The sequence below is a fragment of the Vombatus ursinus genome, unplaced genomic scaffold (genome assembly GCF_900497805.2).
Source record: "Vombatus ursinus unplaced genomic scaffold, bare-nosed wombat genome assembly UNPS02014812.1, whole genome shotgun sequence".
Taxonomy (NCBI): domain Eukaryota; kingdom Metazoa; phylum Chordata; class Mammalia; order Diprotodontia; family Vombatidae; genus Vombatus; species Vombatus ursinus.
In genome coordinates, this window is record NW_020954590.1 from 27,762,208 (window position 1) to 27,781,936 (window position 19,729).

The window sequence follows — 19,729 nt, forward strand, 5'->3', positions numbered from 1 at the left end:
GTTTGAAAGATATAAGAAATTTGATCAATAAAAAGACCAGCTATGGCTCCAGAGAAGCAATGATGAAGCATGAGACCCACTTTCTGACAGAGAAGTAATGATCCCAAGGTTCAGAATGAGATGATCATTTTCAAATGTGGTGAATGTGTGGATATGTTTTTGTTTTGGCTAGGCAATGGGGTTAAGTGACTTGCCCAGGGTCACACAGCTAGTGAGTGTTATGTGTCTGAGACCACATTTGAACTCAGGTCCTCCTGAGTCCAGGGCTGGTGCTCTATCCATTCAGCCACCTAGCTGCCCCCTGGATATGTTTTTCTTAAATATGCATATTTGTTACAAGGGTTGTTTTCTTTTTCCCTCAATTTGGGAAGATAAACAGAGAAATAAAGTGACTTGCTTAAGGGAAGAAGAAGAAGAAGAAGAAGAGAAGAAGAGAAGAGAAGAGGAGGAAGAAGAGGAGGAAGAAGAGGAGGAAGAAGAGGAGGAAGAAGAGGAAGAAGAAGAGGAAGAAGAAGAGGAAGAAGAAGAAGAAGAAGAAGAGGAAGAGGAAGAAGAAGAAGAAGAAGAGGAGCTAGGTGGTACAGTGGATAGAGCACCGGCCTTGGAGTCAGGAGGTCCTGAGTTCAAATCTGTCCTCAGACACATAACATGCATTAGCTGTGTGACCCTGGGCAACTCACTTCACCCTACTCCCTAGTCAAAACAACAAACAAAAAAAAGAGGAAGGAAGAAAATGAAAGAAAGAGAGAGAGGGAAAGAAAGGAAAGAGTGTCATTGAAGTTTTTTTTTTTTAATGCATAAAGTTCAGAAGGAAAGAGACACATACAGGAGAGCTTTGAAAGTTACATTTTATTTATTGTACACTTAACAGAAAAAGCAAGCTAGGCATATGATTTCATGTACAATCTTCATTTTCTTCTCTATTTTATATATGGAAATGCTCATTTTATTTGGTATTTGTTAAATTCAGAAAAAAAAAAACTTGTTGATATATTGTTTTACATGTAGTTCTGAAAGTAGTTCTAAAAGCATTTGGAGCAATAGTACCACTGCTGGAACAAATGTACAATGGTTTAACTCTTGGAACAGTTTTCTTAGAAAACCCCAGTGAATCAGCAAATAAACTGAAACAATTAATAGCTTTAATCAAGTAGGAGGGTATAAAATAAATCAACCAACATTAGTGATATTTCCATATAGCAGTAACAAAATCAGGAGGAAATAGTAGAAATGCCTATTTTGAAATAATTTCAAAATGCATAAAATATCTGGGAGTAAATCTACTGACACTCACTTAAGACTTATGTAAAAATAATTCCAAATACATTTCAAAGAAATTAAAAATGACTTAAATAATTGAAGGAATATTCATTGATTATTCTTGGGCCAGTACAATATAATAAAATGAATCTACTACCTAGACTAATTTACATGTTTACTGCTATTCCAATCAAAATACCAATGCAATATTTTATATAGCTAGGTAAAATCTAAAGAGAAATAATGAAAAAAGTAGGAATAAAGGAAAATAGCATATAAGGTAGATAAAAGGGACCACAGAGTCAACTAGTAAATCCCCTCATTTTACAAAGGAAGAAAAAGGCAAAGAGAAATGGAGTAGCTCACCCAAGGTCACACAAGTAGTGATGGGTAGGGCATGGTACAAAACTGAGTTCTATGTCTCCACATCTAGCATTCTTTCCTATCTTTTGTACAATAAGAGTACTAGTTTCAAAGAAAGAAAATACAAGAAAAAATAGGCAACTTTAAAATTATGCTAAACACAACTTATATTTCTTAGAGTGAATAAATTTCCTAAAGTACTTCAAAATTATCATTATGAACATATATACACTATAAATGTATATGCATTACTCCCCCCCCCAACAGAATGCGAGCCCCTTGAGGGAAGAGGCTTCCATGTTTGTCGTTATGTCCCCAGTATCTGACACAGTGTCTAGCATATAATAGGTGGTTAATAAATGATACTGATTAATCAGTGAGCCTTGCATACTACTACAACTGCACACTGTCTTGGAAAGAGATTAGATTCAAATGTTACCTTAGACATATTGTGGATATTTGGGTTTTTTTTTAAGTTTAATAGTATTTTATATTTTCCCCAATTTTATGTCAAGAAAATTTTTAGCATTCATTTTTACAAGATATTGAGTTCCAAATTTTTCTTCCTCCCTCCCCTCTCTTCCCCTCTTCTGAAAATGGTAGGAAGTTTGTATAATTTATACATGTGCTATCATGTAGAAAATATTTCCATATTAGGTGGATATTTGTTAAATCACATCCTGATGGGGGCAGATAGGTAGCACAAGGGATAAAGCACCACCCCTAAAGGCAGGAGGACCTGAGCACAAATCCAGCCTCAGACACTTGACACTTATAAGCTGTGACCCTGGAGAAGTCACTTAACCTTGACTGCCTCCAAAAAAAAAATCTTTTCTTGATAGTAATTACAGTTATAGGTCTAGTTGGAGTTACATCAAATTCTTCTACTTTGCTTTCTTAAAAGAATAAAAAAAAAAAACCTTTACCCCAAATGATTTTATGTTAAAAGGGACCATAAAGGAAGACACCCTGCAGAGCAATGGAGAGTTAAAATTCTAAACAAACATTTTGCAATTCCTGCTGGTGGTGAAAGGTAGGGTGAGGGTCTTGGCTTCTTCTATGGCCCCTTAAATATTTCAAAAGTTGCTTGGGCAGTGGTTGTAACTGTATTTTGTAAGCAAGCTTTGTTGGGAATGAGGAACTAGAAGGAGCATCATTTTAGTAAGGAGAGAGGAATGAAACACAGATGATTGGTCATTTTTACTTAGGAGTTATTTTGTTTTTCACTGTCAGGAGAATGATGTGCAAACATCTGTGGAAGACTTCCAGAGTAGCCACCAAGTGGAACATTCATTTACAGAGAACAGGGCAGAATGGGCATGAGTGTGGGAGAGAATCAGCTAAACCATAGGTTGATGTTTTCATTTGGAAGGCTCCCAAGAACTCGCTAAATTCAGTTTCTCCTCATGTTCTTTTGGTAAAATAGTCATGTATCCCATGTAATTGGGTGGAGGTGTGGGGTGTGAAGGGAGGCAGGATGAAATCAGGCAGTAAAAGTGATCCAATCTAGCTGGAGAATAACATGCAATGGGTAGTAGTAGCTAGCATTTATATAGTCTTAAAGGTTGACAAAGCACATGTATTATCTCACTGATCACCACAACAACCTGGGGTGGGGGTAGGTACTTTAATTATCCCCATTTTACAGATGAGGAAATTGAGTCTGAGAGAGGTTAAGTGACTCACCCAGGGTCACATAGTATCTGAAGCAGGATTTGAACTCAGGTCTTCCTAATTCCAAATCCAGAACTCTGTCCACTGTGCCACCTAAAATTATGGAGACCCTCAAATGCCAAGATGTGTAGTTAGTAGACTTACTTGGTTGGCAATGGGAAGCTACTGAAAGTTTTTGAGCAGGGAATAATGTGTCCAGACCTGGACATTAGGAAAATTGCTTTGTGGGTAGTGGGAAGGAAAGTTTGGAGAGGGCATACCAAAGATAGTGAGACTTGTCTGGAGATTACTTTGGAAATGCACAAGAATCACGTTGACTACTTCTGAAAATACTTAAATGGTGTTTACACAAAGAAATAACCCCAGTGCATTCTTATTTCCTCCCAATAGTCTGCTTCATTTGCTGGCAGATGCCAGTCTACTCAGAGCTGCCTGCTTTGTTAGCGTCATTCCCATTTCCTTAAGCATGATTTTGGGGGCTGGGATGCCAAAATATGTTCCGTCTCTATCTATTGGCTTCTGTGGTGTTTACTGGATCTTTAATGAAAGATCACGTCTTTAAACGTTGCCTGGAGAAAAGTATCTTGTGCTCTTTTATTCACTCATTTGAAATAATTATTGTTATCAAAATCTCAAGGGCATTTTTCTGAAACCATAATGATTCGAAGCCTATATCATATGATTAAATTGCTGGATTGTTTTTTCAAACAGGCAATTTTGGGAGCAGGCAGCTTTTCTGGTTTCTAAAGAGTTTGCCTATTTACATGGTGATTTCATCACCTTATAATTCCTTACCTGGAGGGAGGGTAATACCCCATGAAACCTGTGTGTTCAAATTCCCACATGTAAAACACTAACATGAGACCTCAAATGAAGGCAAATTCATATAATCAGCTTCCCTCCCTTCCTTTTTTGTCTCTGAGGATTTCCAATTTGAATACTGTCAACAGGAAATCACTCTTACCATTGAACCACACAGTGGCAGAGTTCAAGCTTAGAGGTGATCTGGCCCTTTCTCATACATGACTGCCTTCAACCATGTTTCTGACGAGGGGCTGTCCTACCTGTTTCAATACCTGCAGTAAAGGAGCTTCCTATTTTATTAGGCAGCTCATTTCATTTTTATGCTCTTCTTATTTTTGCAGTTCTTCATCATAGTAAGTTGCCATTTTCTTGTTCTTTATACATTCCAATCATTAGTCTTAAGTTTTCTCTTCTGGAACTACAAAGAAAAAGTCCAATCTGTCTTACATATGGCAGCCCTTCAAATATTTAAAGACAAGTATCACACCAACCTCTTTCCTCAAGTATTTTCTCCTCTAGGCTAGGCATTCCCAGTTCCTTTTAGGAATGGTTCCTTGCTTGGCTCAGTTCCCAATTCTCTCATCCTGGTTGCTCTATGGACACACTATCAAGGATTTATTAAATACTTATTATGTGTCAGGCACTGTACTAATAAGTACTGAGGATATCAATCCAAGCCAAAAAAAAAAAAGAAAGAAAGAAAGAAAGAAAAGACATTCCCTGATGCCAAGGAGCTTACATTCTAACAGGGTGAAGACAATACATAATAAGGAAGCTTATGTATCTAACAAGGAGAAGACAATACATAATAAGAAAAGGTGTGTCGGGGGGAAGGGGAAGAGATGAAGGTCGCTGAGTAGGGGTATGGTAGAGAAAGTTGTCAGAAGTGCAGCCCAGAGAGGAATTAAGACAAAGTTGGCCTGGGCACCATTATTAAAATGGAGTTTTGGAAAAGAACCAACCAAGAAGCCTGGGGTAGAGTGGGGTGGGGTGGGGTGGGGTGGGGTGGGCAGAAGGTACTTCTAATGTGTGGATTTCAGAGTGAAGTGAACTTCAAGGATGAAAAGGTTTCTGTGGCATAGTAGAGAAGGTCTGGAGGAGAGTCCAAAGTGCAGCCTAAAGAGAATTCTTTTTTGGCTCTTCATTTGGCAGTTACTTTTTTAAAATGTTGATTCAAGGAATGTTAATTCAGATCAGTGCTCCAAGAAGCCCAGTATTCTCTTACAGTGGTACAAATGTTTTTTTAATTCTCTCTAATGTCATTTCAGGATGTTAGGGATATACCTTCCAAACTTCTGGCCTTCTTCAGAAACTGAATAGGAATTTATCATCTATGAATTAATCTAAACCATTCTTGAAACAATATTTTCAAGGATGAGACCTGAACAGCATAGTTGATGTTCACATCATGGTGTTCATAGAGTTGAAAGGGACATTAGAAGTTCACCTTCCCCATTTTATAGATCAGAAAACTAAGGTCCAGAGAAATTAAGTGACATTGTTGCCAAATAACAGAAATGGCTTCAGAAGAGAAAGGCATATATGGGAAGTAAACAGATGGGTATCTGAGGAAGAGACATACAGACCAGTGGTCTCAAGACTTTTTGTATGATTCATTCTTTCAGTAAAAATGCGTGAGCATTTATCCACAAGGTATGTATATTTATTTACTTAAAAATTACATACATGTACTACCATAATGATTATGTACATTACAAAACTTACACGAAAATATAAATTAAAAAGGTTGACTCCCTAGAGTCAATAGGGAGCCATTGGATTTAATTTGAATAGGGGACTCACATGGTCATGGTCCAACTAATTAGTCTTAGGGAAATAATTTTAAACAGATGTGTGGAGGATGGATTGGACAAGGGAAAGTTTTGCCCATGTAAAGACTTTTAGGAACTAGATGGCAAAAGCATGGTGGGGAGGATTTGGGTGAAGATTAATAGAAGCAATGACAGAAGCAATATTGTCATCAGAGCACATTACAAACTAACTGGAGTGAAAAAGTAAATGGGTGAAAAATTTGGGAAACAGATAACAAGCCTGGCTTAGTAGCTTAGCATAGTAGTGACAGGTGATGCCAATTACCTGAAAATCCTCTTGAGCAGATTCCTGCTCTCTGCCCAACACAGAACAATTAAAAATTACTTTCTTTAATGAAAATTTCATCTGTCAAAATTTGGAAGAAACAGGGAGAGGAAGTGACATTCTAAATCTAAATTCTGATATCAACAAGTAAAAACTAGTGGCTGGAATGGAAATGATGGGATCCTTGAGAAGTGATCAGTCCATCTCAGAATCTGTCATAGAAGATAGGAAAACTCTGAGTGTGGTCTGATATATATCCATGATTTGGGGAAGATTTCAGGTTTCAAAGAAAGAATAAGGTAGATGTCATGAACTAACATTCTCTAGGAAAAGTCAGCTTGGGAGACATTTGAAACTCTCAATAATGAAACTCTAAAACCCAAAATGGAAACAATTCTTACAACGGCTTACAAGAAAGATCTATATGTAATGACATTGGCCATCTTTTTTTTTTTTAAAGAGACATTTACAGAAGGTGGAAGCGAGGCAAGGTAACAAGAAGATTAATACAAGGGTATGCATGGTTTGCCAGAAACAGGATTTATTAGAGTACATGCCATGTAGGCTGGACTAGTTCTCTCCTATGGATCAGGGAAGCTGCTTCAAGACTTGATTAGTCTACAAGAGTAGGGTTTAAGCTTGATACAGCTTCCTGGACATCTAAAATATAGAAAGGTCAGCCTACGATGAGTCAGTGTTTCCCTGACTGGATGAATATCCCACTGCCAGGGAAGTCAACACTATCTTCTGATCTAACACCAGACACAATTCTGCATAGAAACAGAACCAGTGTTGAATCCTAGCTAAATATCCTTTTAAGTAAACTTTTTGCTTGTTTGTTTGGGTTATGAGTGTCTCATTTTGATTCAGTCCTAAGCCTAAGCCACCATCAGACTACCCTTAGTCAGCACCAACCCTCATCATGTGGTCCCATAAGAACAGTGTCAAGAATGTGAAAACTCAGGAATGGGCTGAGGCAGGAAGGGAATGAGAAAGACAACAAAGAAGCATTTGGGCTTGGGACCATGGGCAAGTTACTCAGTTTCTTGGTGACCCTGACAATACCTTGACTCCTAAGTTACAGATGAATTGGTGATCTTATTGATGGAAAGTTTCTACACTTGGAGTTTCCCACACTGATGAAATCACAGGTCTGAACTAGAAAGAGAAGACCAGGTACATTATATCCTTGTATTTTAGTGTAGGGCAGCCAGGTGGTACAGTGGATAGAGTGCTGGGCCTGGAGTCAGGAAGACTCGTCTTAATAAGTTCAAATCCAGCCTCAAACACAGCCTAGCTGTGTGACCTTGGGCAAGTTACTTAACCTTGTTTGCCTCAGTTCTTCATCTGTAAAACAAGCTGGAGGAAATGGCAAATCACCCCTGTATCTTTGCCAAAAAAACCCCAAATGGGGTCAAAAAGAGTCAGACACGACAAATGACTGAACAACAATATTTTAGTGAAGCATTTCAGGAATAATGGATCTAGAGTTGGAACATTAGAAATCAGCCATTCTAACTCTAATTTTATAGATAAGGAAAGTGACAGAGATATCTGAGATGACATTTGAATTCAGGTCCTCTGACTTCCAAACAAAGACTCATTCTACTTCACCATGCTGTTCTCGTGGAGGAGATGGAAAAGCGTGGACTTCATTTAGATAAATTCAGAACTAGTCACTAATAGTTTGATGTCAACTTGGTTTCTAGCAGGGTGCCCAAGGGAATGTGTTTAGCCTTATGCTAATCAATCAATCAATCAACATTTATTAAATGCCTACTATGTGCCAGGCACTGTGCTAAGTGTTTATGATATTAGTTTTATGAAAGATTGGGAGAATGGCATAGATAGCATGCTTATCAAATTTTCAGATGACACAAAGTTGGCAGGTATAGCCATTATGTTGGAGAACAGTCCAGATCCACTATTGGTGTGGCTAGATAGCAGTTCATTTGAAAAAAGACATGTGGATTTTAGTGGATTGTAAGTTTGATACAAGCCAATGGTGACTTAGCAGCCCCAAGAGGCAATGTGATTTTAGGCAGTATAAAGACAAGGTACCCCAAAGAAGAGAGTTAACAGTTCCCCTGTACTCAGTCCTGATCAAACCATACCTGATTTTTAGTATTCAGTTCTGGGTATCACATTTGAAGAAGGATATTAGTAAGCTTGAGAATGTCCAGAAAGGCAACCAAAATGATGAAAGGACTTAATTTAATTAAGATCATGCATAAAGGGTCTCTTGAAGGAACTGGGGGTGTTCAGCCTGAAGACTTAGGGGTAATGTGATTGTCGTCTTCAAGCATTTGAGATGTTTTCATGTTTAAAAGAGAAGAGACTTGGCCTCAGAAGACATGAGAACTAGAAACAACGGGTAGAACACACAAAGAGGGAAAGTTAAGTTCTATGTGAGGAAAAACTACCTAACAATTAACTATCTAAAAATGGAATAGGCTACCTTAGGAGATGGTCAGTTTCTCCACAGCAGAAGTCTTAAATTAAGGCCTTGTTGAACATATTGGAGAGAGATTTCTCGATTGGGTGTGGGCTAGACCAGGGGTGGGGAACCTGCAGCCTTGAGGCCACATGTGGCCCTCTAGGTCCTCAAGTATGGCCCTTTGACTGAATCCAAATTTCACAGAACAAATCCCCTTAATAAAAAGATTTTTTTTGTAAAACTTGGACTCAATCAAAAAGCTACACCTAAGGACCTAGAAGGCGACATGTGGCCTTGAGGCCACAGACTTCCCACCCCTGCTAGACTGTCACTTCTGATATCCCTTCCAACCCTAAGAAACTGCAATGAGTTCTAAAATTTTATTACTTTCTGTGTAAACTATTATAGTAAAACATCTCTCCTCTGAGAGGTGGCACAGTAGATAGCATGCCAATCCTAGAATTGGGAAGACTCATCTTCTTGAGTTCAAACCTGGCCTCAAACTCTTATAAGCAATGTGACCCTGGCCAAGTCACTTAACCCTGTTTTGCCTCAGTTTCCTCAAAATGAATTGGAAAAGGAAATGGTAAACCACTCCTGTATCTTTGCCAAGAAAACTCCAAATGGGGTGATGAAGAATTGGACACAACTGAAAACAACTGAACTAGGAATGAAAACAGACATATTAAAAAAAAAAATCAAGCAAATTTGAAGCAGCGTTTCTTACCACCTCATTTCAAAGGCCCTGCTGAACTGTGCACAAGTGTGCACAAGTGTGCACAAGTCTTTAATCTCTTGATATAGAATAAAAAACTTTGCCCTTTGTCAAAGGAAAATTAGGCATCTCCAAGCAGGTAGGGGGCTTATGAGAAGGGCTGTGCTCTCTAGCTCCATGAATATGCATATAAGCAAAATCACAGTAACAACCTTAGTTTTTGACTTGCTACTTGAAGAAAGGACACGAGAAAAATAATATGCTCCACTCTTAGGCCAAATTAACCTTTGATCCCCTCTTTTGTTTGTTAAAGCACAATAGTATTCCATCACAACCATATACCACAACTTGTTCAACTATTTCCCAATTAATGGGAATCCCCTCAAACTACAACTGTTTGCTACCAGAAAAAGAGCTGCTATAAATATTTTTGTACATATAAGTCCCTTTCCTTTTCCTTTGATCTTTTTGGGATACAGACCTAGTAGTGGTACTGATGATTCAAAGAGCATGAACAGTTTTATAACCCTTTGGGCATAGCTCCAAATTGCTCTCCAGAATGGTCAGACCAGTTCACAACTCCAATAGTTCAATTAGTGTCCCTATTTTTCCATAACCCCTCCAGTATTTATCATGTTAGCGGATGTGAGGTGTTACCACAGAGTTGTTTTAATTTGCCTTTCTGTAATCAGTAGTGATTCAGAGCATTTTTTTCATATGACTATTAATAGCTTTGTTTTCTTCTTCTGAAAACTGCCTGTTTATATTCTTTGACCATTTATAAATTGAGGAATGGTTCTTATTTTTATAAATTTAGTTCAATTCCCTATATACTTGAGAAAGAAGGTGTTTAACACAGAAACTGGCTGTAAATTCCTCTTCCCCCACCCCCTGGTTTCCTTCTAATTTTGGCTGCTTTCCTTTTGTTTTTGCAAAACCTTTTTAATTTTATGTAATCAAAATTATCCATTTTACCTCCTGAGATCCTCTCTATCTTCTATTTGGTCACAAACTCTTCTCTTATCCACAGATTTGAAAGCTAATTTTTTCCATGCTTCCCTAATTTGCTTATGTTACCCTTTATTAAAGTACCTACTCATAAGCTTCTTTTGGTTTCCCAAAATTCTTAAGAACTCCCAATCCTTCAACAATAATTCTTAAGAATAGTTTTTTTTAAAAATTCATATCACTGTAATGAAGAGTGGTTAAAAGAAAAAGGGTGAAGAAGAAAAAAATACTGATAAGTAGTGGTTGCAATTACGGCTTTTATTTATTGAGATTTGTATCATATTAATTTCTTTATTCACAGTACATTGTACTAATTACATATTTGGTGAACATCTGAGCTTAACAAATGGTCTCTAAAGCCTTGAAATCACCAAAGTTTACTTGTCTTTTGATTCCTTGGACTTTGTGTCCCTACCGTCCTGGATTCCCAAGAGCACAGCATCAGCTTCTAATAAAGTTGTATCTGTTTTTGCTCCCAGGAATCTGGATGTGAGTTCAAGATCCAGCAGTCGCAGGCGTACTCTGGTTCCTTTCTGGTATTTTCTAAATGGGAAAGGGGGAGAGGAGGGGAGAGATAGAGAAAAAAAAATCAGTTCTACATATCATTTTGTGAACAATTAGTTTAAAAATCAAAGCCAAAGGCATTTTACCTGGTGATGGCACAGAAAAATTAACAATGGCAACCTCAACATAATAAACTTTGTCATACTTAATGTAAATTGGCTTATAAATTGGCATCATAGACTTAGACCTAGAAGGCACGTCAGAGGTCATGTAATCCAACCACTTCATTTTACAGATGAGAAAACTGAGGCCCTGTGAGGTTAAGTGACTTGCCCAAGGTAATTCAGGTCTTCATCTGACGTCACTGTCAGAGGTGCGATTTGTCAGGTCTTCTAACTCCATAACAACTGCTACTTCCACTGTACCATGCTACTTCCCTAAAGAATCTCCATGAAGCATATTCCAGGACCATTGGCTAGCATTGCTATAATTATGCCTTTTCATCTTAAAGCTGAAGTTTTCTGATTAAATAACTCATTTATAAGTATGCATTTCTGGCTGATGTGGTGTAAGTTAGCACTGGATAAGAGTATTTTCTTTTTAATTTATATTTATGTTTTAATTTAATTCCATTTTAAAGTCAGACTTTTAATGGAGAAAATTTTTCAGATAGATACTTTAAAATTGGCCTACAATTCAAACATGACTTTAAAGGTAAATTCTGCATATTACATAAGAGCGGAAGGAAGAGGAAAGTAAGACCAAATTACTAATGTGCAAAACTGTTTATAATACATCATTATGAAAAATATGTGCAGTCATATTGTCATTATAGCACAATCTAAATCAATTACACATATAATTCTGGCTGAAGGCTATTTGATAAATAATCCCCTTTAAAAAACAGAACTGGTAAAATCTTCACATATAATTAACTATGATATAACTGGGAAATATTTCACAAAATAAATAAAAATCCAACAAAACATAAATAACATTAATATGTGGTTTTCTAAGTCAATATGACCCATAAGGATCCTTTGCATTTTGACTTATGTATGGTCTAGTGGGCCCGTTTGTATTTGACACCTCTGCTGTACACAAAAGTCATTATTTTGTATTTAATCTTCAGTTCTTTGTACAGTACATGGAAATGTTCATGTTCACTAATGTCTGTTAAGTTCATAATAAAAAAAGAAAATTTAAGAAGTCATTTGACTAAATAACTTTGTCCAAAAATAATCTAAAAACCACTTGGAACTCCAGTGATGATAGTGAATTGAATAAAGGAGACATTTTAGTTGGATAGGTTTAATTATTACAGGTTTCCTAGAAAAAGTAAACTTCAGATTATTTAAATCTGGTTAAAATCTGGCTTTAAATAAATTTCTAGTTGATCTTTTGTCTGTAAATATTTATGTCTGAAATATACTATAAATGCAATGTCCTAAAAGAAGGAAAACCAGAATTATTTGTAAATTAATAATAATATACTCATCTTCTATGGTGTGGAAAAAATAACATTTAACAACAAGCACATATAGTCCAAAATCCCAGCACTAACTACTGCGTGACTAGAAATATTGCCAATTATACAAACTAATATGAGAATATAAATGTAATGTCATGCTGGATTGGGTCAGCTTTTAAACCACAGGTTGTTAACTTAGGGAAGGGGGTCTGTGGATAGACATACATGAATGGAATGAGTAAGCTATTATTTGTCCTACACGTCTCCTTCAAGATTTTACAGACTTTAAAACAGGGACTACTCTCCCCTCCCCTGGTTTTCTTTCCAGAAGATGCTTTGGTGCTATGGGGTGCTATGGTTTTTGCCCCCTTAGTATAAACTATTTTCATAGTCAGGTTAAGTTGTTCTTCTCCATACCTTCTCCATGTCTTTTTGGAGGCACAGTTAACAAGAATATACAGAGCATTTAGAGACTACCATTTAGTTCAGGGGTAGGATAAAGCTTTATATTTTTCTAATAACCATGTAGACAACTCCTTGCCATTTCCTTTTGTTTCTCAAAAGGGTATAATGGCTATACTCACTGACATAGTGACTTTCATACCAAAATATTCTTCCCTGGTCATCTCTTCCTACATAAGCTCCTTATGGGCAGGGACTGTGCTGCTTGTGTACCTGTTGTATCTTCAGCCCTTAGTACAATGCTTGGCAGACAGTAAGCATTTAATACATGCATTTTATTCAATAATTCATTCCTTAGGCGTGTGGGGGGAAGGAAGTAAAGTGGTTTTTTTGGATAGAGTAACTAATTAAGCCATTATCTTTTGGGAATATTTTATAGGAACTCTTCTATCCCATGGGTGTTATAGACTTCTTTCTCCCTTCTCTTTCATCCATCTGCATCAAACAGAAGCATTTGAAAGCACAGAAGCAAGAGTAACAAGTGAACTACAGATAATAAGTGAAAGAGACCAATTTCCCCTAATAGGTATCACTAAGCCTTGATGGGATAGGACCCATCATACGTGACTGTAACTAAAGGAAAAGGATGGGTAAAAAGTCTGTATGCAGTATCCCTGAGGATCTTTCAGTGCTGATTGTGCCTTCTCTCACACCCACCAACACACTGGTCTTGGAAAGGGAGCCAGCATATTTCTTTTTCCCTATTTCTTTCAGATGTTATTCCCACTGCTACCATCACCCTTCTCCTCCCTGAAGTTCACTCTATCCAGATCCTGGTGGCAGTTATCTAATCACACCCATGTCATTCTCTCACCTTTCACAAGAAATTTAGTACTGTTCTCATACTGTCCCTCCCTATTCTACTTATGTTTATACTAAGGGGATCAATACACATAGTGATGTTCTCAACTCCTATGCTCTACTCCTTCACTCCATCTCAGTCACACACAGATGGTTTTACTCTTGATCATGCCATCTACAAGAATTCCACCTCTATGATAAAGATTTCTGAAAATCTCTCTCTGAGCTCCTATAATTTTCTCTCCTTCTATGCCTCATTCTTCCTAAACCTATTCTTTATCCTCATGGTGACTTCTACCTCCCAAGCCATCACTGTTGCTCTGGCTTCACTTTCCACCTTTCCTAATCTTGACCCTAGAGTTAAGTAGTTCAATATTACACCATCCTCTGCCCTCAAAGCCTTTCTCATTTTCTCCTATTACCATTCATGACTTGGCAAACCTCAACCCAGTATTTCTTCCATCATCTGCCTCCTCTGTAACCATGCTGCCTTGGCCATCTATGAATCTGTGTTGTCTAATGTCAGCTGGACCACCACTGCAATAAGGCAATCTTTTACTCCTCTATTAATTCTCTTTTATACTTCTCACACCTTCTCTTCTCCGAAGTCTCCCACACCTCCTAGTGAGAAAATAGTTTGTTTTCACTATCATCTCACTCTTCTTATCTCAAAACTCCTGAAGACACCAATCTTTCATTCTCTGATCCATTAACTTCAGTATCTGATGAAGTCCTTTTCCTTGCCCAGGTCAATTTGTCTACTTGTTTCAAATTCCTGACCCTCCTGTTTCCTCTTGCAGATTATCCCTTCAAGTAGGTCTCCCCATCCTTAAAAAGCCCTCTCCTGGTTTGATTATACCATTCCTTAAAATTACTGTCCATATAAGCTTAAGCTACTGTCCTTCCTTTTCACAGCCAAACTCCTAGAAAGAGCTGCCCTATGTGTTGCTTCCACTTCTCTTTTTATCACTCACTTCTCAACTCCTTGTACTTCAGTTTCTGAACTCATCACTCAATTGAAATAGCCTTTTTCCAAATGGCAGATCCAAAGGCTTTTATTTTATCCTCATCCTTCTTGGCTTTTCTACAGCATCTGACACTGTGGACACTCTCTCCTCTCTGGGTTTTCGTGACACTACTCTCTTGTGGTTCTTTCTCCTATCAGCCTGATCATTTTTTCTCAGACTCTTTTGCTACAGCAACATCCATATGTTGTCTCCTAAAATCTTGGTACCCCCAAGATTCTGTCCTAGGCCTTTTCTTTTAGCTCTCTACTCTCTCACTTGGTGACCTCATTACCTCCCATGGTTTTTTGTTTGCTTGCTTTTCTAAAGCATTTGCTTTTGCAGAACACAAGGTTTAAAACCACAATGAACTCAATTTCTATGCCATCTTTTTGGTCTTCAAGCTTCTTTACAATCTGGCCAAACTAAGTCCATTAAGGGAGTGTGTGTGTGTGTGTGTGTGTGTGTGTGTGCACGCGTATGTTTGTGTGTGAGAGAGAGAGAGACAGAAAGAAAGACACACAAAAAGCTAAGACTTTTGGCAAATATTACACAGATCAAAAACTTCAAAAAGAGATGCCACACAAAAAACCGAACTCAAACCCAAATCCAAACTGTAGCTTTGAAAAAAGGATTAAAAATGAGTCAAGGGGCAGCTAGGTGGCACAGTGCACAGAGCACCAGCCCTGCAGTCGGGAGGACCTGAGTTCAAATGTGACCTCAGACACATCTGACCTCAGACACTTACTAGCTGTGTGACCCTGGGCAAGTCACTTAACCCCAACTGCCTTAAAAAAAAAAAGTGAGTCAAAATATTCTTTAGTTCATTACGTCTTTGACAATTAACAGTGGATGAAAATTTAAGACATTTCTCATTGAAAGCACTTTGTAAGTGGTAATAAAATGTCTTTGACTTTAATTTAGCCCCAAAGAGTTCTTATTCCTTTTCTTACATTCTGCCTCTGACTGGTGCAATCTCCTCAAGACAGTTATAAGGAGGAAAAAATAGTTGCCATTGTAATAAAAAATTTTAAAATATGAAAAATTAATACACCTCTTAAAATAACTCTGGGTGAATGTGAAATAAGAAAAAGCATTAGAACTCTAGTAGTTCATTTAATGCTGAAAATTAAGGGGTTAACTTAACTCATATTTAAGGCATGGCTCTGGTGTTCTTAGAGCACAGTGGTAAGTCAGATAGCAATATCTGATCATTTGGAGAGTATTGAGGCAGGGCAGAAGTTAAGACCTGGCAGCTCTCCATCTCACTGGAAGGAAATATTATAGTTGATGGCTCCCAGATCATCCAAGTAGTGTGACCAGTCATGTCACTCTTCCTAATCAGTTATCCAATGAAGTCTAGGTGGCCCAGGGTCAGAAGAGGGGTAAGATAAGGCAACAGTAGAAGGGTGAACTGTCCCTTATGGCAGTTCTTCCTGCCCTGTTGATCTGATAGGGTCTGGATGACATAAGGATCAGGAGAAGTACAGAGGACTTCCTTACTTATAGGGAACCCCTCAACTTGGATTCTGAGCTGGATTTCTTTTCTAGTAATGATGAATACCTTTGGCTAATACGTCTTCTTGTTTTATGCTTTGCTTAATATTAATGATTAGAGGGTTGTTGAATAAAGTTAAGCCTGCTTTTATATGTTTCAAGAAATCTTCTACAATACTGATATATGCATATCCTTCTCTGGGATGTTGGGGACATGAAGACAAAATCCAAAAACAGTCTTTGTTCTCAAGTAGCTTACACTTTACTTGAGGGTTGGGGTGGGAATATAACATGAAAACAGATAAGTAGATAGAAAATAGTTTCACAAGGTTTGAGAGCTTTTCAAAGTAGGTAGATCAATTGTCACCTGAGCTGATTCTTGAAGAAAGCTAAGATTCTAAGAGGTGGAAGTACAGAGGAAGTGTTTCACATGTATAGGAGACAGTCTTTGTAAAGGTATGGCAATAGGAGACAGCAATTGGTCTGAATTGGCTGGAATACAGAGTGAATCAAAGTGAGTATGATTGAATTAGTCTGGAAAAGAGGCTGGAGTCAGATAGTGCAGGGCTTTAAATACCAAACTGAGGAGTTTGTATTTTATCCTAGAGGCAAAAGAGAAAACAAAACAAAAATAGTTTCCACCTCTGTCCTCCATAAGACCTCCCTCAAAAGTCAGGCTTCAAGGGACTTGCAAGCACTGCCCTTAAAGCTTGTGGAGATCCTGACTCCAATTTCCTAGAAACTTTCTCTTCCTGGACTCATCCTCCCAGCTTGGGCTGTTTTAAAGTGATGTCCCAGGGATTAAGATTCACAAAGCTGGTTTATTTATCCCAGGGCTCTCGGCCTGCATCTGAGGGCCCTTTTTCTCTGGAGGCCATGTGGTTCTGAGGTTATGATCTAGTTGCCATGACTCCATTCCATGACCCTAGTATTTCCATGCTACTACTATAAAGAGATTCCATGCCTGTCTGAACTTTTGGGTTTTCTGCTCAATCCTAACTCCAGGAGAATTATCTTTTCCTTCTTGATGGAAAGTTATTTAATACTTTAAATGAATGAGAAAAGTGTAAGATAAAGAAGCAATAATATCATTTAAACATCATTTAACACCTCTGGTCTTAAATTTTATCACCTGTAAAAATGAGGGTATTACACAAAATTTGTATGATGGAAAAAGCATTGAATTCATAGCTAGAATTTAAATGCTAATTTTGCTCCTTATTTTCTTGAGAACTTGAGAAAATAACTGTATGTCTCTAGGCTTAAGTTTCCTCATATATAAATTTAGGGAGCTAAACTAGCTCATCTTTAAGGTTCCTTTCAGCTCAAAAACCTTATGATTCTATAACAAGTTAACCTCTAAGTTTTGAAATTCTATGATTCTGTAATTTTATTTGATTCTCCTTTGTCTACCCGTCTTACACAGAATACACATTAACTAACATACAGTAGTTTTAAAAAGTTGGATTGCTGGTTGCATGAAACATACATACAATCTGATAGGTTTTATACTTGAAATTGGCCAACGTGACATTAAAATAAAAAACTTTCTTGTCGACTGTTTCAAGAGACTAGACTTGGCCAGATAAATGACATGTCAACCATATTTTCTTTTCATAGTCTAGGAAAGAACTACAAATACAGTAAATACTTTTTAGCAATGATATAAAACATGTTTTATAATTTTAAATACCTTCATTCAGATCATAACATTTCAAGGAATCAAATCATCTAAAGAAATTCTTTTTCACAGGGGCAGGTAGGTGGCACAGTGGATAGAGCACCGGCCCTGAAGTCAGGAGGACCCGAGTTCAAATCCGGCCTCAGACCAAACACTTGACACTTACTAGCTGTGTGACCCTGGGCAAGTCACTTAACCCCAACTGCCTAAGCAAAAAAAAAGAAAAGAAAAGAAAAGAAATTCTTTTTCAGGCAGGGAAGGAATGTCAGAAATACTTTGATATTTTTGTGGGTCTTGTTACTTCCATATGTGAGTACTCCTTCTTTTGGAAATGGAATTAGAGGGGAGGACCAAGGATGCTTCTATAAGAATCTTTGCTGCCAGAAATGACAACATCAGCAAATGTCAAGTCCCAACTATGTGGAAGATACTTATTTGGTACTGGGTCAGGGTAGTATTTCCTCTCCAAAGGCTCTCACAGTTTAAACTGAGTTAAAAATATAAGATCTTAGAGCTGGAAAGGGCTTTGGGATCACCGTGTTTGCCCCCTTTATTTTGTGGATGAGAAACCTGAGGACCTGAAAGGCTAAGTGACTTGCCCCAAGTCAAATGCAGTAATTGAGAGAGAGCCAGGATTTGAAATTAGCCCCTCTGACTTCAAATGCACAGCTCTTCCTTTACTCCATGCTGTCAGAGGGATTGCTCCTTCACATGTATAGGAAAAAAGAATACAAAATAAGGCAGTAGTGAGATAAGTGGAAGGACAACAAAATTTTTAAAACTGTTGTAGTAATTCAGAGGACAGACAAGTTACTTCCAGCTGGAGTGATTAGGGAAGTAAGAGAGAAAGCAGATATAAATTGGGCCTTAAAGGATGTACAAGATTTAAAGAGGCATAAAGGAAAGGAAAAGCATTCTAGATGGGGGCAGGGGTTCAGCATAGTGCCAAGAACAGGCCAACTGGGCTGAAGCAAAAGATTCATATAAGGGAGTAATGAAAGATAAAGCTGAAAAGGTAGGGTGGAAACCAACTGTGAAGTGCCTTAAAAACAAGGCTAAGGACTTGGGACTTTTCCCTGACATCTAAAGGATTACCTAAATAAGAAAAGCTTTTAAGTTCAGAGTTTTGAGATGCTTATAATACTTGTTTAAGGTCAAATTAATCAGCCATTTTACTTACCCTTTGCAAAATTAAAATCTTTACTACTGATATCTATTAAATATAAAATGTGATGAAAATAAACATTTCATTAAAGTTTGTGGTCTATATACTTCTTTTATGGATAGACTTTTTTTTTGGAAATTCATAATATTATTTTCCATCATCTCATAAAAATTGCAAGGTGAAAGAAATCTCAGCATTTAAAAAATTTTTTTTACAGAAATAGGAAATTACTATTTTTAGTAAAAAAACAAAAAATACACCTGGAAAAAAGTCATCTAAAGTCTAGATGTACAAGAGATGGGAGAAAACGACAATAAATAAAAACCCTCTAAAGAAGAATTATCTTCAATGGATGTTTTCAACATTACACTGAAGCAATGAAGGTCAGTATTAAATTCAGGGCTTGATTTAAAAAGGTAAAATGTTATCAGACTAAGGACATGAGAATCCAGCCATTCCTAAAGCTTTCTCAACCTGTTCAGCTCTCCGTAAAGGCTATACTCTTCTCCATTGGTAAATTCCTCCTGGAACTCATTTTGTGGAGGGGCTCAGGCCACCCTTCATTGCCCTCCTGGCCTTTGCCTGGCTTTTGAACTTCAAAACCATGTGGCCATTCCTGGTGCCTTCTTCATCCACCTCCCTCTTCAGCTCCCTTTGCTGTTATTTTTCCCCATTAGAATGTAAGCTCCTTGAGGACAAAGACTGTCTGCTTGTATTTGTAACCCCAGAACTTAGCACGATGCCTAGTACATGGTAAATGCTTAATAAATGTTTGTTCCCTTTCTT

The 19,729-nt window shown here is 37.6% G+C and overlaps 1 protein-coding gene across 1 annotated transcript in view; it reads right to left on the minus strand.

Annotated features, from left to right (window-relative positions):
- Positions 1 to 10,597: 10,597 nt before the first annotated feature.
- The window catches only part of LOC114054064 (28S ribosomal protein S28, mitochondrial-like), a 171,482-nt gene continuing 162,350 nt past the window's right edge, over positions 10,598 to 19,729 (minus strand). Inside the window, exon 3 of the mRNA XM_027877141.1 lies at positions 10,598 to 10,901. Coding sequence (XP_027732942.1) covers positions 10,736 to 10,901 — 166 coding nt within the window. The 3' untranslated portion in view covers positions 10,598 to 10,735. The remainder of the gene's footprint in view (positions 10,902 to 19,729) is intronic.